General features: G+C 50.5%; 1 protein-coding gene across 6 annotated transcripts in view; it reads right to left on the bottom strand.

Annotated features, from left to right (window-relative positions):
• LOC146049953 (V-type proton ATPase catalytic subunit A-like) overlaps positions 1-24,808 on the bottom strand; it is a 269,656-nt gene that overhangs the window by 30,691 nt on the left and 214,157 nt on the right. For all 6 annotated transcript variants that reach the window (XM_083166658.1, XM_083166660.1, XM_083166655.1 and 3 more), the window contains 7 exons: positions 20,388-20,602; positions 19,211-19,348; positions 18,972-19,123; positions 18,148-18,310; positions 11,878-11,986; positions 3,094-3,216; positions 1,786-1,900 (listed from right to left, as the gene is read on the bottom strand). In XM_083166658.1, coding sequence (XP_083022784.1) covers positions 1,786-1,900; positions 3,094-3,216; positions 11,878-11,986; positions 18,148-18,310; positions 18,972-19,123; positions 19,211-19,348; positions 20,388-20,602 — 1,015 coding nt within the window. The remainder of the gene's footprint in view (positions 1-1,785; positions 1,901-3,093; positions 3,217-11,877; positions 11,987-18,147; positions 18,311-18,971; positions 19,124-19,210; positions 19,349-20,387; positions 20,603-24,808) is intronic.

Below are 24,808 nucleotides of genomic sequence, written 5' to 3'. Positions count from 1 at the left end.
TCATACCCCCACTATCCACGTCGGTGTGGAGTTGAGAATAGAATAGTGTGGCAAGCGCAGCGAGCCTGAAGCGTGGCGATCGCAGCGAGCCCGCGAGGGGCGGCGGTACGTGTCCTACGACCTTTTCATACCCCCACTATCCACGTCGGCGTGGAGTTGAGAATAGAATAGTGTGGCGAGCGCCGCGAGGGGACGCGGATACCTGTGAAGCCCGCGAAGGGACGCGTTTACCTGTGAAGGTATCCGTGTCCGCTCGCCACGCTTCTGGCTCGGTGGCTCGCTGCGCTCGCCACAATATTCTATTCTCAACTTCACGCCGACGTGGATAGTGGGGGTATGAAAAGGTCGGAGGACGCGTACCGCCGCCCCTCGCGGGCTCGCTGCGCTCGCCACGCATCGGGTTGACGTTGATCGTGGGGTGGCGTTAACAATTGTGGGGGCCATTTTGCACTTCAGGGGGCCTATTTGGCCTCTGTGGGCCATTTAACATTGTTTCCTATGGAAAAATCGGGTCAATTGAGGCATTGAACAGGAAAATTGGGTCAATTGAGACATTTAACATTGTTCCCTATGGGAAATCGGTGGCATCGCGTCGGTGGCATCGCACCCGATTTTAGTGCATTCAATGCCCGCGATTTTTTTACCTGCGATGACCACGATCAAAATCGTGGGCGCCGTGCTAGGTAAAGAGTACCTAAAATACAAACAGTTGTGTAAACAGATTATATTATATATATACTGTATAAGGTAACATTACAGGTCATTATGATGAATAAGGTTTGCTTGGCAATTCTCACACCTATTTTGACAAATCCACTTGGCACTCAAAGGGTTAAGCACGCAAATATTTTATAATTAAAAAAAGGATAAAATCTTCAGCCCCAAAAACAGAAAACAGAGAATCTAAAGCCGCCCATATACTGTAGGGTGCAATGTTCCCGCGCACAGCACATCGCACAGCGTGTAAAGTATGCACAGCACATCGCACAGCACATCGCACAGCGTGTAAAGTATGTGCGGCACCCAAATGTATGTAGGAGGGACCACAGCAGGAATCTCCGCTCCCTGCTGCACGCAGAACCCCTCGGGTCAGCACATTGCTCCCTGTCCCTGCCTGCCGGGGGGATCATACTTTCCATGATCACTAATATTCCACCCAGATGGTATTGTAAATGGGCCCATAGGACAGCAATAAGTACTATGGCTAACAGAAAGTGCTGGGGCAGCCCGGAAGGGATATGGTCTGGATAGACAAGCACGTGGCGGAGCTTAAACATAATCTACAGCGTCTACATCGATAGTAATGAAAGTAAGACGCAAGCGTTAGATCTACAGTCGACATAAACACGAAAAAAGTGATCAAAACTTGTGTCGGCCACGTTCCTGTGTAACGATTGCGGATTTCTTTACTTTCGATCTAGACACTGTTTACCATCTACAGATGGGGCTGCTCTCATCTAGCTCGCCAGCGATACATTCCGGGCGGCTGGCGAACGTGCGACCATTGGTGAGAATGGGGTGCCCGAGCGTCCCCGATGCACGATTCGCTGGTGCTGCCTTTCCAATGGCGCACGAGAGTCTGTCTCTATCTGTAAGTAGAAGCATTCGTCCACCATGTGATTATCGATCTGTACCAGAACCGCAGCGTGACAGCTCGCTGATTGGGCAGTGACATATCATTTTGGTGGAGAACCGAAGCAGGTTTCTAGGAATGAGGTAGACACTTAGCTTTGAGGCCGCCGGGAAAAGAGAGAGGTTCCCAGAATATCTGCGATTTACACTCACGCTCCCACAATGCTGACACTTCCTTCTCTTTCTGGGCTCCCCAGACAGCGGACACGACCTGCGCGCTCATAGAAAGATGCCAACCGGGCACCAAGATAGGCGGGGTAACCACTATCTGAAAAAGAAGCACAACAGTTCCAGAGGTTGAGAAGTGATGAGATCTATAGTAGATTGGCTTTACTTGTAAAGATATGAATCAGCACGGTGGTGCAGTGGTTAGCATTATTGTCTCCCAAATTCAGAGGTCAGGAGTTCAATTTCTGACCAAAGCATAATCCGTGCAGTTCGCATGATCTCCGAGGGTTTGCCTGACTTGTTCCGATAGTTAGGGACCCCGTGGTCAGAAGAATAACCCCAAAGGACACTGGGTATAAATATCGGATCACAGCACATGGCAGTACACCTTGATAAAGCTGGTGTCAGTCCAGTGAAACGCGTCGGTGGTGCTGTTCTGTTCCAGATCCAAGGAGACCATTGAAGTATTCACCTGCTTATTCTTCTGACCACGGGGTCCCAAATTATCGGAAGTCTTGGGCTCATTCCCTGCTATATTGGATACAAATTGCCAGGAGGTTGAAGGTCAGGCTTCCAACATCAGCCACTCCCTCAGTCGGCACACAGGATTACAAATTGCCCTGTATTGGACTCCATCCATTTGGGACTATTGCATTGTGGACAGTGCAGGTTATACACCCCCACCCCGATTTGGGGACACTCTCCCTACGTGAGATCTGGTTACAAAGTCCTTTTATTATTATTTTTTTTCTTTTATTATATACTTTATTTTATGTCTATTTCTATATAATTGGTGTGATATGTTTATGCATGTAATCAAATGTGATCATATGCATTCTTTGAAGTGTCCTATTAATATGAATTTTTAAGATTAAAATCTCTATATTTAAAAAAAAAAAAGATTTGGATTCACTCATTACCAAGTACGAGAGCTGCATTTTTCGGGGTTTTTTCTTGACTGACCCTCCCCACCTCAGCAGCTGCTCAAAATAAGTAAGCAACTCACGATAAGCGCTCTTGGGGGGCAACACTTTGGTGTTGACCCTTTTGGTGTTTCTTTGTACATGAGTGTGGCTCTGTGTGTGCGTCTGTGTGTATGTGAGTGTGCGTCTGTGTGTGCGTCTGTGTGTACATGAGTGTGGCTCTGTGTGTGCGTCTGTGTGTACGTGAGTGTGCGTCTGTGTGTGCGTCTGTGTGTACATGAGTGTGGCTCTGTGTGTGCGTCTGTGTGTACGTGAGTGTGCGTCTGTGTGTACGATGAGTCATCTGTGACCAGCTGTGATGAGGACTTACCAGCCGGCATTTCCGCCAGACGCCCGGAGATCTCTCTCAGCGCCTCGGCCCAGCGTGATGTGGAGTCCGCCATCATACTGACGTTGTAGCCCATATCTCGGAAATACTCAGACAAGGTGATTCCTTAATGGTAGAAAGAAAGAGAAAGTGTTTCTTCTGTAAATGCGAAGTCCTGCACCTAATCTACAGTATATTGTACAGTCCTCGCTACACGTGTCCAATCCTCGCTACACTATACCGTGTCAACTGTCCAGTCCTTCCCTGTACCGTGTCAACTGTCCAGTCCTTCCCTGTACCATGACAACTGTACAATCTTCGCTGTACCATGACATCTGTCCAATCCTCGCTATACCGAAGAATTCCGGCAATAGTTATTTTACCGTCGGGAATTAGGAAGGCATCGTCAGTATAATGAATGCCAGAAACCTGACCTCTACCTCTCACGGTCACCAAATCCCTCTCCATCTCCCACTGCTCTCTCTCCCCATTATCCTCTCTGTCCTGCCACCCTCTGCCTCTCCCGTTCATTCCAATATGGCATTCCCATTGAGGCCACACCCACTTTTTTCTGAGAGAGCATGTACACTAGGGATGTGCACCAGCCACTTTTTACGCGTTTTGGGTTTGGATTACCTTCAGGTTTTGGTTTCTAATGGGTTTTGCCAAAACACCCCCTCAACGTTTTGGGTTCTGATTTTTTAGAAAGCATAAAAACTGCTAAAATTGCAGCATTTTTCTTTTTTTGCTCCTACGCTATATTAACCTCAATAACATTAATTTCCACTCATTTCCCCAAAAAGACCCCTATCTGGCTTGATCGTGCACCGTTTACCATGTGCAGCCAAGAAGCGGTGGGCGTTTCATGCAGCACAGAGTTTATCTGCAAGTGTGTAACGGTCTTGATCAGTTTAACATCCAACAAGACCCCTATCTGGCTTGATTGTGTGATTATGATTATTATTAATGGTACTCTTTACTTAGAAGGGCGCCCATCATGGCCATCTCGGGCATTGAATGCACTAAAAAATCGGGTGCGATGCGACCGACGAGATGCCCGAGATTTCCCATAGGGAAAAATGTTAAATGTCTCAATTGACCCGATTTTCCTGTTCAATGCCTCAATTGACCCAATTTTTCCATAGGAAACAATGTTAAATGGGCCACAGAGGCCAAATAGGCACCCTGAAGTGTATAATGGCCACCCGAATTGTTAACGCCACCCCACGATCAACGTCAACCCGAAGCGTGGCGAGCGCAGCGAGCCCGCGAGGGGCGGCGGTACGCGTCCTACGACCTTTTCATACCCCCACTATCCAAGTCGGCGTGGAGTTGAGAATAGAAAGTGTGGCGAGCGCAGCGAGCCACCGAGCCCGAAGCGTGGCGAGCGCAGCGAGCCCCGCGAGGGGACGCGGATACCTTCACAGGTATCCGCGTCCCCTCGCGGGCTTCACAGCTGTCCGCGTCCGCTCGCCACGCTTCGGGCTCGGTGGCTCGCTGCGCTCGCCACACTTTCTATTCTCAACTCCACGCCGACGTGGATAGTGGGGGTATGAAAAGGTCGTAGGACGCGTACCGCCGCCCCTCGCGGGCTCGCTGCGCTCGCCACGCTTCGGGTTGACGTTGATCGTGGGGTGGCGTTAACAATTCGGGTGGCCATTATACACTTCAGGGTGCCTATTTGGCCTCTGTGGGCCATTTAACATTGTTTCCTATGGAAAAATCGGGTCAATTGAGGCATTGAACAGGAAAATTGGGTCAATTGAGACATTTAACATTGTTCCCTATGGGAAATCGCGGGCATCTCGTCGGTCGCATCGCACCCGATTTTTTAGTGCATTCAATGCCCGAGATTTTTTACTAACGATGCCCACGATCAAAATCGTGGACGCCGTTCTAAGTAAAGAGTACCTTATTAATTAATCTGATTGTTTAATTTTGTAATTATTATTAATTTAATACCAGTCGTATCTTAAATCATTGTCTAATGGGTGGAGGGGAGGGGGCTAATCAATTACTAGGTGGCAGATGGAAGAGTTCCTCCACCTCCCTAGGACCCCTGGGTTGGAGATGTATCGCTTTTCAGCAACCGGTGGCTTCCTACCTAACCGTACATGTATGGGTAAGCAGCCAACAACACCCCTATCTGGGGTGTGAGGGCTATCTGGCTGCGACATCTGTCACCCAATTGATCGCTAGGATTTATTCGCTTGATCTGGCTGGCTAGGCGGGTGTTCCCTTTCCTCCCTCACCTATTCACATGAGTCCCTCCCGAAGATGCGTGCTCGGTCAAATTGGATGGCCTTCAACAGTACAGAAGCAGCGTTCTTCGCTCATGGTTTCATGAGTAGCTTTGCTCCCCTGCTAGAACCTCAAAACAAGTACCAAGACCCCTATCTGGCTTGATCGTGCACTGTTTACCATGTGCAGCCAAGGAGCGGTGGGTGTTTCGTGCAGCACAGAGTTTGTCTGCAAGTGTGTAACTGTTTTGATCAGTTTAACATCCAACAAGACCCCTATCTGGCTTGATCGTGCACTGTTTACCATGTGCAGCCAAGGAGCAGTGGGTGTTTCGTGCAGCACAGAGTTTGTCTGCAAGTGTGTAACTGTTTTGATCAGTTTAACATCCAACAAGACCCCTATCTGGCTTGATTGTGTGATTATGATTATTAATTAATGTAATCTGATTGTTTAATTTTGTGATTATTATTAATTTATTATGACCAGTCGTCTCCCAAAACATTGCCTAATGGGTGGAGGGGAAGGAGGTAATTAATTAGGTGGCAGATGGAAAAGAGTTCCCCCACCTCTCTAGGACCACTTTTACCCCTGTGTTGGAGCGGAATGGGATCATTCGTCAGACTGCATTTAGGTCTACAGTCATTAGGTCGACCTCACTAGGTCGACTGGCAGGAAGGTCGAACTGACTTAAGGTCGACATGGGCCAAGGTCGACATGACTTAAGATCGAATTTGCATAAAGGTCGACATGAGGAAGGTCGACTGGTCATAAGGTTGACATGGGTTTTTCACTGTTTTTTTATCCGAATGTCGACACAGTCGACATGGACACAGTTGGCAATGAGAATCGGACCCTCGCATCGCTCGCTATGCTTCTGGCACGGTGCCTCGCTACACTGGGCACACTATTTTATTCTCCCACCACGCCCTAGTGGATGGTAGGGCATGAAATACCGCCTGTCGGCACATGTTGGCTCAAAAAACAGTGAAAAACCCATGTCGACCTTATGACCAGTCGACCTTCCTCATGTCGACCTTTATGCAAATTCGACCTTAAGTCATGTCGACCTTGGCCCATGTCGACCTTAAGTCAGGTCGACCTTCCTGCCAGTCGACCTAGTGGGGTTGACCTAATGACTGTAGACCTAAATGCAGTCTGACGAATGACCGCATCCCGTTGGAGCTGTATACCAGTTCTTCCTAATCGTATCTGGCTTGATCGTGTTTACGATGTGCAGCCGAGGGGCAGTGGGCGATTTGTGCAGCAATCAATTAATCTCAGTGGTGGGATTGGTCAGCTCTGTGATTGATTATAATTTATTAACTTTATTACCACTGTCAAGAAGAATGCAAACAGTTGTATGCATTGAAAGACAAGTCCAGTTACCCCATGAATGACTGTAGGCAGTGGGATTAATGAATGTGGTGCAAGATGGAATTGTCCTTGGGCCCTTCCACCCAACAATGTTGCGAAAATAGGACATACATACTTTAATAAACCAAACTTTTCAGCAACAGGGCCTACAAAACTGTGGCTGAAATTATTGGTTGGTTTGGGCCCCCAGACAAAAAAAAACAATTCATAATATCTCCCTGTATAAACTGGCTCTACAGCGTCAACCTCCTCCTCCTCCGATTCCTCGCCCCCTTCAGTGTGAACTTCCTCATCCTCACAGATTATCAATTCGTCCACGCTGGACTCCACAATCACAGGTCCCGTTATAATCTCTGGAAGCAATTCCTGGTCTTCATTGGATAATTGATAATTCACTTTTATAAACATCATCTTTTCCACATTTTGCGGAAGCATCCTCCTTCGTCGCTCACTGACCAGGTTCCCCGCTGCACTAAAAACTCTTTCGGAGTACACACTGAAGAGGGGACAACTCAGGTAAAATAGAGCCAGTTTGTACTTCCAGCCTGCCTTTTTTTCCTGCCAGTACAGGTAAGGACTGTCTGACATGTCTACTTGGATGCTGTCACCAAAGTAATCCTCCACCATTTTTTCAATGGTGACAGGATCCAATGCACCAACAGTAGACATGTCCGCAATCGTTGGCAGGTCCTTGAGTCCGGACCGGATGTCAAAACTCCCTCCTGCCTGCCCTGCATCCCCGCCAGCGGGTTGTGTGGGAAATCGCAGCTGTTTCCTCACAGGCACAGGTGTGGGAGAAAATGAAGGAGGAGCTGGGGCCGTGTCACGGTCCCCTTCAGATGACAATCTCCTGACCAGCAGGTCTTTGCACCTTTGTAGACTTGTGTCCGCCGGAAACAGAGACACAACATATGCTTTAAACCGAGGATCGAGCACGGTGGCCAAAATGTATTCCTCTGACTTTAACACACTGACCACCCTCGTATCCTGGCAAAGCGTATGGAGGGCTTCATCCACAATAGCGACATGCTTTGCGGAATCGCTCCGCTTTAGCTCCTCCTTCACTTTCTCCAGCTGCTTTTGTCACAGCCTGATCAGGGGAATCACCTGACTAATGCAGGCAGTGTCGGAACTGACTTCACGTGTGGCTAGTTCAAACGGCTGGAGAACCTTGCACAACACGGAAATCAGCCTCCACTGCGCTTGAGTTAGGTGCAGCCCCGCTCCTCTGCCTATGTCGCAGGTGGCCTTGTAGGCTTGAATGGCCTTTTGCTGCTCCTCCATCCTCTGCAGCATATAGAGGGTGGAGTTCCAGCGTGTCACCACCTCTTGATTAAGCTGATGGCAGGGCAGGTTGAGGAGTTTTTGCTGCCGCTCCAGCCTTCGGCAGGCAGTGGCAGAATGCCGAAAGTGTCTGCAAATTTTGCAGGCCACCGCAAGCATTTCCTGCACACTCCTGTCATTTTTTAAGAAATGCTGCACCACCAAATTTATTGTGTGGGCAAAACATGGCACGTGCTGGAAATTGCCCATGTTTAATGCCCGCACAATGTTACTGGTGTTGTCCGACACCACAAATCCCCAGGAGAGTCTAAGGGGGGTAAGCCAATGGGTGATGATTTCCCTCAGTTTCCCTAAGAGGTTGTCGGCATTGGGCCTCTTCCTGAAACTGGTGATACACAGCGTAGCCTGCCTAAGAAGGAGCTGGCGTGCAGGAGATGCTGCTGCTGCGGAAGGCGATGCATCTACCTAGTGGGCTGTCACAGTCATATAGGGCCTTATTTTGGTTCATTCTTTCTGACAAAATCCTTCTTAGATGGACAAAACCATGTGCACTGCAGGGGGGGCAGATGTAACATGTGCAGAGAGAATTAGATTTGGGTGAGTAATTTTGTTTCTGTGCAGGGAAAATACTGACTGCTTTATTTTTACACTGCAATATAGATCTCACTTTGAAGTAAAACCCCGCCCAAATCTAATTCTCTCTGCACAAGTAACACCTGCCCCACCTGCAGTGCACATGGTTTTGCCCATCTAAGAAGGATTTTGTCAGAAAGAATGAACCAAAATAAGGCCCCTGGTCCTTAGTTTGCCTTGATCCACTTGTCCGTAGTTAAGTGCACAGTGGGTACAGCCGCATTTTTCAGGGCACTGAGGACACTTTTTCTGACCTCCCTGTACATCGCGGGTATCGCCTGCCTAGTGAAGTGGAATCTAGACGGGATTTGGTACCAGGGACACAATACCTGCATCAACCGTCTAAATCCCACTCCACTGATGGCGGACACCGGATGCACGTCTAACACCAACATAGCTGTCAAGGCCGCAGTTGTCAGCTTTGCCATAGGATGACTGCTGTCGTATTTCGGCGTCATGGCAAACGACTGCTGGACGGTCAATTGCTTAGTGAAAGACATAGCGGTCTTGCGACTTCCCCTCTGGGATGATGACTGACTTCCAGGAGCAGCAGCAGCAGCGGCAGTAGTAGTAGTAGGCGTAGCGCTGCAGGATCCTCCGGAGGAATCTATGGAGTCAGTCATGCAGGTGAGGTGGCCTGCAGGACTCCCCCCGATCCGGATCGAGGAGGAATTTGACGAGGAGGGAGTTGGTTGTGTGCTTTTTAGGTGCTTGGCTCCAACAGGAGGACCAAGGGATTTAGGTGTCCCTGGACTGCTAGCTGCAGTTCCTGAACTAAACACTGATTTATGAAGGTTGTTTAGGTGACGTAGAAGGGAGGTTGTCCCTAGGTGGGCAAGATCCTTACCCCTGGTATTGGAGTTTTACATAAGCTACAAATGGCAATACATTTGTTGTCTGGATAAAAAAAAATCCAAACCCCCCACAAACCCTGCTTGTGTGCCAGCAGGAGATGGCAGACTTTCCAGTGCACCCTACTCACAGGAGAGTAGTGACTTTACACCGGCCGCGCGTCTGAGGTCTGCAAAACATCATGGCCCTCCCAGCGTCCCTCATCCTGCAGGAGTCACCAATGCAAGGATTCCCTGAGGGGCCTAGTGACTGCGTAGGGGCAGGAGAAGATGTTGCTTTAGTAGTCTAGTCATAGCTGTTTTCTATGTTACTGCTACCTGTATATATATATATATATATATATATATATATATATATATATATATATACACATACATACACATACATACACATACAGTGTGGTTACGGTTTTACATGTTGGATTTAGTCAGAGAGTTTGAGTTAGGCAGGGATGAACCCGGGGTCCTCACACTGGTACTCCCCTGCCCTCATCTACACCCATAGACACCTGCTAAAGATACCAATTGTCACTGGGTACTCATTCCCGCCCCCCCCCCCCCCCCCCCACACCCTACTACCCACCACTGCATGCTCTGCTCCCTACCCCCAACCCCCACCCACTTGGTGCTCACCTTCTTCTACTGATTTCACCCCCACCACTGGTCGCTCATTGGGCAGTTATGGAAATGCCCCCATCGACGGCACAGCAACTTTCTATTATCAACAGGAATCTCCCTGATAGTAATTTTGTAAAGTAGGCAGGTATGTCCGCCAGCCGTGCCCATTACTTAGGAATACCAGGATGGGCGGGTCTATGCGCTACGCAGCTAATGGTTCATTCAATGGAAAAGTAGTCATTTAAAAAATAATGAATAGACATGCAAGCTTAATTACAATATAAAATGTTACTAACCTAATCTCCATTCATACTCCCTCCTGCCCTCACATACAGGGCCATCTCTAATTCCATTGCTCCATATATCTCTAACCTCATCTCCATTCATACACCCTCCCACCCTCTACGGTCAGCTGACGACTGTCGTCTCTCCTCCACCCTGATCACTGCTTCCCATGCTAGAGTACAGGACTTTGCCCGTGCTGCACCCCTTCAGTGGAACACAGTCCCTCGCTCCATTAGACTCTCCCCGACCTTGCAAAGCTTCAAACGGGCACTGAAAACTCACCTATTCATCAAAGCGTGCCCGCTGCATAAACCAGCTGATTCTCCGACCCCTTGCCTGTTTACATCCTGCAATCTAACCACCACCCACTCACTTGCACCTCTTGTAATCTGTCTGTCTCCCCTTCCAACTAGATTGTAAGCTCCTCTGAGCAGGGCCCTCTTCCCTCTTGTTATCAAAGCCCTCTTCTCTTCACATGTCACTCACAGCTCTCCTATACTCCAACACTCAGTGACCATCTTTGTCCGCATACTCATCTCCATCATTGGCCTCAAGCCTCTAGTAGGGGATGCAGTCAAAATCCTGATGGTCAAAATCCTGACGGTCAAAATCCCGACATTTAAAATCCCGACATTTAAAATTCAGACAAGGTCAAAATAACGACATACAGTATCGAATGTAGACAGGTGAAAAAGTCAACATGACTTTCGGTCGACAGGTCGACATGGGTTTTTTCACTGTTTTTTGACAAGACATGTGCCGACAGGCAGTATTTCATGCCCTACCATCCACTAGGGCATGGTGGGAGAATATAACAGTGTGTCAAGCACAGCGAGGCACCGTGCCCGAAGCATTTCCAGCGAAGCGAGCGATGCGAGGGGCTGCGGTTGACTTCCAACTGTGTCCATGTCGACTGTCGACATTTCGGTAAAAAAACTGTGAAAAACCTCGAGACCTGTCGACCGAAGTCATGTTTACTTTTTCACCTGTCTACATTCTATATGTCGGTATTTTAACCGTCAGGATTTTGACCGTTGGGATTTCATACCGAATCCTCTAGTAGTATGTTAATTGAGTCCTCACTACTTATATTTAAGCTGTAATGTGTATTGATCTGTGGCGCTCTGTATTTTTGTTATTTATTCAATGTTATGCCAAGTTTTGTCTCCTTTGTACGGCGCTGCGAAACACTTGTGGCGCCTTATAAATAAAATGATAATAATAATAATAATAATAATATTTTATTATGCATTTATCACATTATAGTGTATTATTTTTGCAATGAATAAAATATTTGTTTCAATTTCCAATATTGTTTTGCTTTTTTATATGTGTCCTTCTTTTCATTGTGAAAAAGTTGATCACCTTGGTACAACAAAAGCACAGTACATACTAAGAGGCACACGCATGTACTCACATAGTAAGAAGCACACGCATGTACTCACATACTAAGAGGCACACGCATGTACTCACATACTAAGAGGCACACGCATGTACTCACCGGTGTAGATTGAGGCTTCTCTTGCTGCCACTGGCATATTAGATGTATTTGCCACCAGAGTCGTCCTTTTCATGATTGACTCAGTTTTTCCATCCACCTCCATTGTAAGCTGGTGATAGACGTCACACCAAGATTAAAGAGGTCACCGATACACATCCGCACATATAGTGATCAGTGCACACTACACTACTACTGCACATATATAGCCGTGTGTACAAGAGGTCACCGATACACATCCGCACATATAGTGATCAGTGCACATTACACTACTTCTGTACATATATAACCGTGTATACAAGAGGTCACCGATACACATCTGCACATATAGTGATCAGTGCACATTACACTACTACTGTACATATATAACCGTGCATACAAGAGGTCACCGATACACATCCGCACATATAGTGATCAGTGCACATGACACTACTCCTGTACATATAGAACCCTGTATACAAGAGGTCACCGATATACATCCGCACATATAGTGATCAGTGCACATAACACTACTACTGTACATATATAACCGTGTATACAAGAGGTCACCGATATACATCCGCACATATAGTGATCAGTGCACATGACACTACTACTGTACATATATAACCGTGTATACAAGAGGTCACCGATATACATCCGCACATATAGTGATCAGTGCACATTACACTACTACTGTACATATATAACCGTGTATACAAGAGGTCACCGATATACATCCGCACATATAGTGATCAGTGCACATTGCACTACTACTGTACATATATAACCGTGTATACAAGAGGTCACCGATATACATCCGCACATATAGTGATCAGTGCACATTACACTACTACTGTACATATATAACCGTGTGTACAAGAGGTCACCGATACACATCCGCACATATAGTGATCAGTGCACATTACACTACTACTGTACATCTATAACCGTGTATACAAGAGGTCACCGATACACATCCGCACATATAGTGATCAGTGCACATTACACTACTACTGTACATCTATAACCGTGTATACAAGAGGTCACCGATATACATCCGCACATATAGTGATCAGTGCACATTACACTACTACTGTACATATATAACCGTGTATACAAGAGGTCACCGATATACATCCGCACATATAGTGATCAGTGCACATTACACTACTACTGTACATATATAACCGTGCATACAAGAGGTCACCAACACACATCCACACATATAGTGATCAGTGCACATTACACTACTTCTGTACATATATAACCGTGTATACATGAGGTCATCGACACACATCCACACATAGGCCCTTATTCTGCATCGTGCGGTACGGCCCGCGTGCGGCCGTACCGCCGATGTTTTTAGTCTGCACATGCGCAGAGGTCAATCTGCGCATGTGCAGCCCCATTCGCCGCAGACGTATTTCGTCCGCCGCAAAGGGGGCGTATAGGGGCGTGAGGGGCTTCATACCCTCATTTCCCTATGTATACGCCCCGCGTTTCATGGGCGTTCCCATGCAAACGCGGGGCGTATGCATGCTAATGAGGGTATGACGCCACTGATGGGGGCGGAAAGCTGACGTCGCCGGATGTCAGCTCTCAGCCCCCATACAAGCTAACACACGGACGATTGTCCGTGTGGTCTCAGCTTGCGGGAGCTGCTGTGGCGTGCGGCCCTGCCTTCGATGGTCGACGACCATCGAATGCAGGGGGCAGCTCCCACCATGGTGGAGGCGTACGCCCCACCATTTTTATGCGGATCGCCAGCCGTCCGTGTACGGACGGCCGTGGCGATCCGTCTCGTGGGCGGGGATTGGTTTGTGCGGCCAGAGCACCGTGTGCGGCTCTGGCCGCACCAACCAGAATAAGGGCCATAGTGATCAGTGCACATTACACTACTGTACATATATAACCGTGTATACAAGAGGTCACTGATATACATCCGCACATATAGTGATCAGTGCACATAACACTACTACTGTACATATATAACAGTGTGTACAAGAGGTCACCGATTTACATCCGCACATATAGTGATCAGTGCACATTACACTACTACTGTACATATATAACCGTGCATACAAGAGGTCACCGACACACATCCACACATATAGTGATCAGTGCACATTACACTACTACTGTACATATATAACCGTGTATACAAGAGGTCACCGACACACATCCACACATATAGTGATCAGTGCACATTACACTACTACTGTACATACATAACCGTGTATACAAGAGGTCACCGACACACATCCACACATATAGTGATCAGTGCACATTACACTACTACTGTACATATATAACCGTGTATACAAGAGGTCACCGACACACATCCACACATATAGTGATCAGTGCACATTACACTACTACTGTACATATATAACCGTGCATACAAGAGGTCACCGACACACATCCACACATATAGTGATCAGTGCACATTACACTACTACTGTACATATATAACCGTGTATACAAGAGGTCACCGACACACATCCACACATATAGTGATCAGTGCACATTACACTACTACTGTACATATATAACCGTGTATACAAGAGGTCACCGACACACATCCACACATATAGTGATCAGTGCACATTACACTACTACTGTACATATATAACCGTGTATACAAGAGGTCACCGACACACATCCACACATATAGTGATCAGTGCACATTACACTACTACTGTACATATATAACCGTGCATACAAGAGGTCACCGACACACATCCACACATATAGTGATCAGTGCACATTACACTACTACTGTACATATATAACCGTGACCTATAATCGTCTCCTAAGCCACGTCACTGCTAACTCCATTCTAGACCCCCTCCAATCCGGGTTCCGCCCTTTACATTCCACTGAAACTGCCCTGACCAAAGTCACTAACGATCTACTATCGGCTAAATCCAAAGGCCTCTTCTCTATCCTCATCCAGCTTGATCTGTCGGCTGCCTTTGACACTGTTGACCACCCTCTCCTGCTCAACACCCTCCGCTCCTTTGGCATCACTGGCACGGTCTTCTCCTGGTTCACCTCATACCTCTCCGATCGCTCCTTCTCCGTCTCCACTCCGAGCTCCTCCTCTCCTACTACCCCCCAGCCAGTCGGTGTTCCCCAAGGGTCAGTCCTTGGCCCTCTCCTCTTCTCCCTCTACACCACCTCTCTGGGCACCCTCATCAGCTCCTATGGTTTTCATTACCACCTTTATGCTGATGATACCCTAATCTATCTCTCCTCCCCCGACTTATCCCCATCACTCCTGTCCAAGGTCTCCGAATGCCTCACGGCCATCTCAGCCTGGATGACCCAACGCTTCCTGAAACTAAACATGGCTAAAACTGAACTTCTAATCTTCCATCCCCCGAACATCCCCTCTTCTCCCACTATCTCCATCAGCATTAGTGAAACCGAGATCACGTCCACCGACCAAACGCGCTGCCTCGGTGTCATCATTGACTCCTCCCTCTCTTTCACCCCCCACATTCGTGCTCTCTCACAGTCTTGCCGCTTTCACCTACGCAACATCTCACGCATCAGACCATTCCTCTCCACTGACGCGACCAAAATTCTCATTCACTCTCTTGTCATCTCCCGCCTTGACTACTGCAACATCCTTCTCTCTGGGCTACCTCTCACCCGCCTCGCACCTCTCCAATCCATTCTTAACACTGCTGCTAGGCTCATCTTCCTCTCCCGCCGCTCTACCTCCGCCTCCCCCCTCTGTTTATCTCTTCACTGGCTCCCCATTCCTTTCCGAGTTCTCTTTAAACTCCTCACCACCACCTACAAGGCTCTCTCCTCCTCCACAGCTCCCTACCTCTCTTCACTGATCTCTATCCACACTCCCTCCCGTCCTCTTCGCTCCATCGCTGACCGCCGACTGACCTCTCACCTAATCACCTCCTCCCACTCCCGTGTCCAAGATTTCTCTCGCGCTGCCCCCCTGCACTGGAACAACCTCCCGCCACCCATCAGGCTATCTGATTCCCTTACCTCCTTCAAGCGCTCCCTCAAAACCCACTTTTTTCGACTAGCCTATCCCTCCTCCTAACCTCTTTTGATCCTCCTATCCTGCCTCCGTTCCTACTTATCCTATTGTATTTCGTTCGTCCACCCACCTATTTTTAGTATGTTAACTCTTATGAGCAGGGCCCTCCTTCCTCACGTACTCACCCTACCTCATTACCTCACCTGTGCTCCTGTCCTGTTCTTCCCTTCCTCTACTTCATCTTCGGTCTCCTTGACTATTTTGACACCTACTTCTGAACTGATGCTGATTTTAGTTCTACCAGCTATACCCCTATTTATACTGTATCTTTCTACACACCCTGTACGTTACCTTGTAATTTTTTTTTTTGTTTTCTATGTACGGCGCTGCGGACACTTTGTGGCGCCTTATAAATAAACGTACTACTACTACTACAAGAGGTCACCGACACACATCCACACATATAGTGATCAGTGCACATTACACTACTACTGTACATATATAACCGTGTGTACAAGAGGTCACCGATACACATCCGCACATACAGTATAGTGATCAGTGCACATGACACTACTACTGTACATATATAACCGTGTATAAAAGAGGTCACCAAAATACATCCGCACATATAGTGATCAGTGCATATTACACTACTACTGTACATATATAGCCGTGAACACAAGAGGTCACCGATACACATCCGCACATATAGTGATCAGCGCACATTACAGTACGACAAATATAACTATATATACACAAGAGGTCACAAATACACATCAGAACATACAGTGTATTGGACTTCCACCCAACCTGTCCTGCGGGTGACTGGCAGGTTGGACTTCCAATAGGCAGTCACTGCAAATCACGTTGTAGCCCGTAACAGTCTCACTGAGGTAGCGGATCACGGACTGTGACTGGCTTACTGAGGTGGCGAATCATGAACTGTGACTGGCTCAAAGAAGTAGGGGATACAGGACTGTTACTGGCTTACTGAGGTGGTGGTTCACAGACTGTACCTGGCTCAAAGAGGTAGCGGACCACGGACTGTGACTGGCTCAATGAGGTTGCGGATCACGGATTGTAACTGGTTTACTGAGATGTCGGTTCACAAACTGTAACTGGCTCAAGGAGGTAGTGGATCACGGACTGTGACTGGCTCACTGATGTAGAGGATCCAGGACTATGACTAGCTCACTGAGGTGATGGTTAACAGCCTGTAACCGGCTCACTAAGGTGGCAGATCACAGACTGTATCCGGCTCACTGATGTAGGGGATCCAGGACCATGACTGGCTCAGTGAGGTGGTGGTTCACATAATGTAACGGCTCACTGAGGTGGCGGATCATGGATTGTATGTGGCTCAAAGAGGTAGCAGATCACAGACTGTACTGTAACTGGCTCACTGAGATGGTGGTTAACGGATTGTAACTGTCTCAAAGAGGTAGCAGATCACGGACTGTGACTGGCTCACTGAGGTGGCGAATCACAGACTGTATCTGGCTCACTGATGTAGGGGATCCAGGACCATGACTGGCTCAGTGAGGTGGTGGTTCACATACTGTAACTGGCTCACTAAGGTGGCAGATCATGGATTGTATCTGGCTCAAAGAGGTAGCGAACCACGGACTGTAACTGGCTTACTGAGGCGGTGGTTAACGGATTGTATCTGGCTCAAAGAGGTAGCGGATCACAGACTGTACTGTAACTGACTCACTGAGGTGGTGGTTAACGGATTGTAACTGGCTCAAAGAGGTAGCGAACCACGGACTGTGACTGGCTTACTGAGGCGGTGGTTAACGGATTGTATCTGGCTCAAAGAGGTAGCGGATCACAGACTGTACTGTAACTGACTCACTGAGGTGGTGGTTAACGGATTGTAACTGGCTCAAAGAGGTAGCGAACCACGGACTGTGACTGGCTTACTGAGGCGGTGGTTCAAGGATTGCAACTGGCTCACTGAGGTAGCAGACCATGGTCTGTGACTGGCTCACTGAGGTGGAGGTTCATGGACTGTATCTGGCTTACTGAGGCAGTATTTCAAGGACTGTGACTGGCTCACTGAGGTGGCGGATCTTACTGGGGGGCACTGCAGTGTTGCAGCCCATTGTGTTAAGCCGCCACTGCATGAGTCCATAAAATGCAGATGTGGTTAGTGATTGGTGCCAGCCTAGGGTCTCACTACAACACTCTTATGCATTGTATCTGCCAGGAGATACCCCAGTCCATGAGGTCTCCACATATTATAGAATGGAAGCCTCCTACTCATTTCTGTGTGATCTCACCTCGGGAAAGTCTCTCAGCACCTCCGACATCTCATTTCCACGCTCACCACAGCCCACGTATACAATGACATCACTATTGGAATATTTGGAGAGAGCCTGAGAGATTACAGTCTTCCCACAGCCAAAGGCTCCAGGTATCGCTGTGGTTCCTCCTAGGACACATCTGCAATATAAAAATACTGTGAGTTAATGTGGAGATTGGGCTGAAGGCAGGTTCTCGAGGGGTGTGAAACAGATACATCCGTGGCTCTAAGCATGTAAAAGCCGTGGTGCACAAGTGAGTGTGTGACTACTGCCAGAAGCACCATTGTATCTGGCCCAATGCCACACTGCCCCCAATACACACTTTCCTGACCCTCAAGGTGGTGTTTTATAGTTCCATATAAGTTCCACAGCGGCCACCTGCATTAAGTACAACATGGATCTTCCTAATAGACATCCTTTGTTATGTGACTGGCAGACTCAGCGTTGCCCCACAGATCCCAGTGCCCTGGGCAGCTGCCTTATGGTGGAGCCGGCCTGGCTGGTGCAGCATGGACTACAGCATATGCAATTAAGCAGCAACCCATGGGACATGCCCGCATCGCGGGAGACACATGCCCATATTCTTTCAAATCCCTGTTATATTTCAGGTATCCTCTACAGCATCTACAATGGTGCCCAGAGAAAGGTCCAGCTGAGGGTGCCAAGCTTAGTCCATCTGCCCCCACATCTGTAAGAAGGCAGTTAGGAGCTGATGGACTTTAGCATTCTGAGGGTCCATGTACTAAGCCTTGGAGAGAGATAAAGTACAGATGCTAATAATGAATGGTGAGTGAGCATACGGGAAAAGCGCATCCAGAACCCTCTGTCCTGTCAGCAGCGGGTTGTTGGCTTGGAGTTTCTCTGCTGTTGGCCGAATCTGCCGCACGGGCCACACCTGGACCATAGTCAGCTTCTCCTTGACTCCTTCAAAGTCCAACTCCATCACCACGTCCTAAGAAGACAGTTACACAAGTTTGGCTGTAATGACTTTTAAAGTAATATATGTGAGGTCGTTCCCAGAAAAAATCTGGTCCCTTACCGAAATATCATAGTTCCCAGGGGGGGCGATGTAAGTCACTGTGCCGCAGCTCCGGGGAGGGACCATGATTTTGTGTTTGATAAGAGAATTCTCTGGGACAACTCCATATATGTCCCCTCCGGTAACATGGCTCCCAGCCTGGGGGAGGAGAAGCACAATGGCACCAGGTCAGTCCTACACCCGGTCACTTCATTCTTCCCCCCTTCCCCCACACGGGTCACTTCATTCTTACTCCCCCTTCCCAAACCTGGGTCACCACACCCCCTACCCACACACATGACACCACACCCGGGTCACTTCATTCTCCCCGTCCCACACACAAATCACTTAATTCTTGCCCCCCCCCCCTCCCACACCCAGGTCACCACACCCGCCTTCCCACACCCGGGTCACTTCATCATCCCCCCCCCCCACCTGGGTCACTTCATTCTTACCCCCCTTCCCACACACAAGTCACTTCATTCTTGCCCCCTACCCTCCCACACCCAGGTCACCACACCCCCCTTCCCACACACGGGTCACTTCATTCTTGCCCCCTACCCTCCCACACCCAGGTCACCACACCCCCCTTCCCACACACGGGTCACTTCATTCTTGCCCCCTACCCTCCCACACCCAGGTCACCCCACACCCCCCTTCCCACACCCGGGTCACTTCATTCTTACCCCCTTTTTACACTCGGGTCACTTCATTCTTACCCCCCTTCCCACACCCGGGTCACCACACCCCTTTTTCCCACACTCTGGTAACTTAATTCTTACTCCCCCCTTCCCACAACCAGGTCACCACACCTCCCCCCCCCCCCCTTCCCACACCCGGGTCGCTTCTCCCCCCCCCCCCCCCCCCCCCCCTCCCGACACCGGGCTCACCACACCCCCTTCCCACACCTGGCTCACCACACACCCCTTCCCACACCTGGCTCACCACACCCCCCTTCCCACAACCGGTTCACAACATACCCCTTTCTCACATCCATGTCACTTCATTCTTACCATCCCTTCCCACACCAGTGTAATCTGATTCTTAGCCCCTTCCCACATCCGATTGACTTCCTTCTTACCCCCCTTCCCACACCCGGGGGTCACCACATTCCTCTTTCCCACACTCGGGTAACTTCATTCTTACCCCCCTTCGCACACCTGGGGGTCACCCCTTCCCATTCCTGGCAGCCACTTACCCTGATGTTTTTGTCTGGAGTAAAGTCCCACTTAATGTCTCTAGACAGCGCACTGACATTGACACCACGGGGAATATAAATACTGTTGGTTAGATCTGTAATATCCTTTAGAGGACGCTGGATCCCATCAAATATGTTTCCCATAATTCCAGGACCCAGCTGTACTGAAAGTGGCTTCCCAGTTCGGAGGACGGGATCCCCCACGGACACCCCAGCTGCATAGCATGGGTTTAGGAAAACTCTAGTACTGTAAGAGATATGTCAGATACACAATATACACAGGCCCTAAACAGTCTGGCAGCATCTATGCAGCTCTGTATACAGATCTACTAAACGCCAAACTGCAAATGTTATGCCCCAACCGGTGACCGCATCCCACTATGCCCCAACAGGTGACAGCATCCCACTATGCCCCAACAGGTGACCGCATCCCACTATGCCCCAACAGGTGACCGCATCCCACTATGCCCCAACAGGTGACAGCATCCCACTACGCCCCAACAGGTGACCGCATCCCACTATGCCCCAACGGGTGACCGCATCCCACTATGCCCCAACGGGTGACCGCATCCCACTATGCCCCAACAGGTGACAGCATCCCACTATGCCCCAACAGGTGACCGCATCCCACTATGCCCCAACAGGTGACCGCATCCCACTATGCCCCAACAGGTGACCGCATCCCACTATGCCCCAACGGGTGACCGCATCCTGCTATGCCCCAACAGGTGACCGCATCCCACTATGCCCCAACAGGTGACCGCATCCCACTATGCCCCAACAGGTGACAGCATCCTGCTATGCCCCAACAGGTGACCACATCCCACTATGCCCCAACGGGTGACCGCATCCCACTATGCCCCAACGGGTGACCGCATCCCACTATGCCCCAACGGGTGACCGCATCCCACTATGCCCCAACAGGTGACCGCATCCCACTATGCCCCAATGGGTGACCTCATGTCATTATGCCCCAACAGGTGACCACATCCCACTATGCCCCAACGGGTGACCGCATCCCGCTATGCCCCAACAGGTGACCACATCCCGCTATGCCCCAAAAGGTGACCACATCCCGCTATGCCCCAACAGGTCACCACATCCCGCTATGCCCTAACAGGTGACCACATCCCGCTATGCCCCAGCGGGTGACCTCATGTCATTATGCCCCAACAGGTGACCGCATCCCACTATGCCCCAACTGGTGACCGCATCTCACTATGCCCCAACAGGTGACCGCATCCCACTATGCCCCAACGGGTGACCGCATCCCACTATGCCCCAACAGGTGACCGCATCCCACTATGCCCCAACGGGTGACCGCATCCCACTATGCCCCAACAGGTGACCGCATCCCACTATGCCCCAACGGGTAACCGCATCCCACTATGCCCCAACAGGTGACCGCATCCTGCTATGCCCCAACGGGTGACCACATCCCACTATGCCCCAACGGGTGACCGCATCCCACTATGCCCCAACGGGTGACCGCATCCCACTATGCCCCAACGGGTGACCGCATCCTGCTATGCCCCAACAGGTGACCACATCCCGCTATGCCCCAACGGGTGACCGCATCCCACTATGCCCCAACGGGTGACCACATCCCACTATGCCCCAACGGGTGACCGCATCCCACTATGCCCCAACAGGTGACCGCATCCCACTATGCCCCAACGGGTGACCGCATCCCACTATGCGGCAACAGGTGACCGCATCCCACTATGCCCCAACGGGTGACCGCATCCCACTATGCCCCAACAGGTGACCGCATCCCACTATGCCCCAACAGGTGACCGCATCCCACTATGCCCCAACAGGTGACCGCATCCCACTATGCCCCAACAGGTGACCGCATCCCACTATGCCCCAACAGGTAACCGCATCCCACTATGCCCCAACAGGTGACCACATCCCACTATGCCCCAACGGGTGACCGCATCCTGCTATGCCCCAACAGGTGACCACATCCTGCTATGCCCCAACAGGTGACCGCATCCCACTATGCCCCAACGGGTGACCGCATCCTGCTATGCCCCAACAGGTGACCACATCCTGCTATGCCCCAACGGGTGACCGCATCCCACTATGCCCCAACGGGTGACCGCATCCCACTATGCCCCAACGGGTGACCGCATCCCACTATGCCCCAACAGGTGACCGCATCCCACTATGCCCCAATGGGTGACCTCATGTCATTATGCCCCAACAGGTGACCGCATCCCACTATGCCCCAACGGGTGACCGCATCCCGCTATGCCCCAACAGGTGACCACATCCCGCTATGCCCCAAAAGGTGACCACATCCCGCTATGCCCCAAAAGGTGACCACATCCCGCTATGCCCCAACAGGTGACCACATCCCGCTATGCCCCAACAGGTGACCACATCCCGCTATGCCCCAACAGGTGACCACATCCCGCTATGCCCAAACAGCTTGCCGCATCCCACTATGCCCCAATGGGTGACCTCATGTTATTATGCCCCAACAGGTGACCACATCCCGCTATGCCCCAACAGGTCACCACATCCCGCTATGACCCAACGGGTGACCTCATGTCATTATGCCCCAACGGGTGACCTCATGTCATTATGCCCCAACAGGTGACTGCATCCCACTATGCCCCAACAGGTGACCACATCCCGCTATGCCCTAACAGGTGACCACATCCCGCTATGCCCCAGCGGGTGACCGCATCCCACTATGCCCCAACAGGTGACCGCATCCCACTATGCCCCAACGGGTGACCGCATCCCACTATGCCCCAACGGGTGACCGCATCCCACTATGCCCCAACCAGTGACCGCATCCCACTATGCCCCAACAGGTGACCGCATCCCACTATGCCCCAACAGGTGACCACATTCCGCTATGCCCCAACAGGTGACCACATCCCGCTATGCCCCAACAGGTGACCACATCCCGCTATGCCCCAACAGGTGACCACATCCCGCTATGCCCCAACAGGTGACCACATCCCGCTATGCCCCAACAGGTGACCACATCCCGCTATGCCCAAACAGCTTGCCGCATCCCACTATGCCCCAATGGGTGATCTCATGTCATTATGCCCCAACAGGTGACCACATCCCGCTATGCCCCAACAGGTGACCACATCCCGCTATGCCCCAACGGGTGACCGCATCCCACTATGCCCCAACAGGTGACCGCATCCCACTATGCCCCAACAGGTGACCGCATCCCGCTATGCCCCAACAGGTGACCGCATCCCACTATGCCCCAATGGGTGACCTCATGTCATTATGCCCCAACAGGTGACCGCATCCCACTATGCCCCAACGGGTGACCGCATCCCGCTATGCCCCAACAGGTGACCACATCCCGCTATGCCCCAACAGGTGACCACATCCCGCTATGCCCCAACAGGTGACCACATCCCGCTATGCCCCAGCGGGTGACCTCATGTCATTATGCCCCAACAGGTGACTGCATCCCACTATGCCCCAACAGGTGACCGCATCCCACTATGCCCCAACAGGTGACCGCATCCCACTATGCCCCAACAGGTGACCGCATCCCACTATGCCCCAACGGGTGACCGCATCCCACTATGCCCCAACGGGTAACCGCATCCCACTATGCCCCAACAGGTGATCGCATCCCACTATGCCCCAACAGGTGACCGCATCCCACTATGCCCCAATGGGTGACCTCATGTCATTATGCCCCAACAGGTGACCGCATCCCACTATGCCCCAACGGGTGACCGCATCCCGCTATGCCCCAACAGGTGACCGCATCCCGCTATGCCCCAACAGGTGACCACATCCCGCTATGCCCCAACAGGTGACCACATCCCGCTATGCCCCAACAGGTCACCACATCCCGCTATGCCCCACGGGTAACCTCATGTCATTATGCCCCAACGGGTGACCTCATGTCATTATGCCCCAACAGGTGACTGCATCCCACTATGCCCCAATGGGTGGCCTCATGTCATTATGCCCCAACAGGTGACCACATCCCGCTATGCCCCAACAGGTGACCACATCCCGCTATGCCCCAGCGGGTGACCTCATGTCATTATGCCCCAACAGGTGACTGCATCCCACTATGCCCCAACGGGTGACCGCATCCCACTATGCCCCAACGGGTGACCGCATCCCACTATGCCCCAACAGGTGACCGCATCCCACTATGCCCCAACGGGTGACCGCATCCCACTATGCCCCAACAGGTGACCGCATCCCACTATGCCCCAACAGGTGACCGCATCCCACTATGCCCCAACAGGTGACCGCATCCCGCTATGCCCCAGCGGGTGACCTCATGTCATTATGCCCCAACAGGTGACCGCATCCCACTATGCCCCAACGGGTGACCGCATCCCACTATGCCCCAACGGGTGACCGCATCCCACTATGCCCCAACAGGTGACCGCATCCCACTATGCCCCAAC

The sequence above is a fragment of the Crinia signifera genome, chromosome 12 (genome assembly GCF_055691185.1).
Source record: "Crinia signifera chromosome 12, ASM5569118v1, whole genome shotgun sequence".
NCBI lineage: Eukaryota > Metazoa > Chordata > Amphibia > Anura > Myobatrachidae > Crinia > Crinia signifera.
Note: the sequence above shows the minus strand (reverse complement) of the source record. Positions and strands in the feature narration are given on the sequence as shown.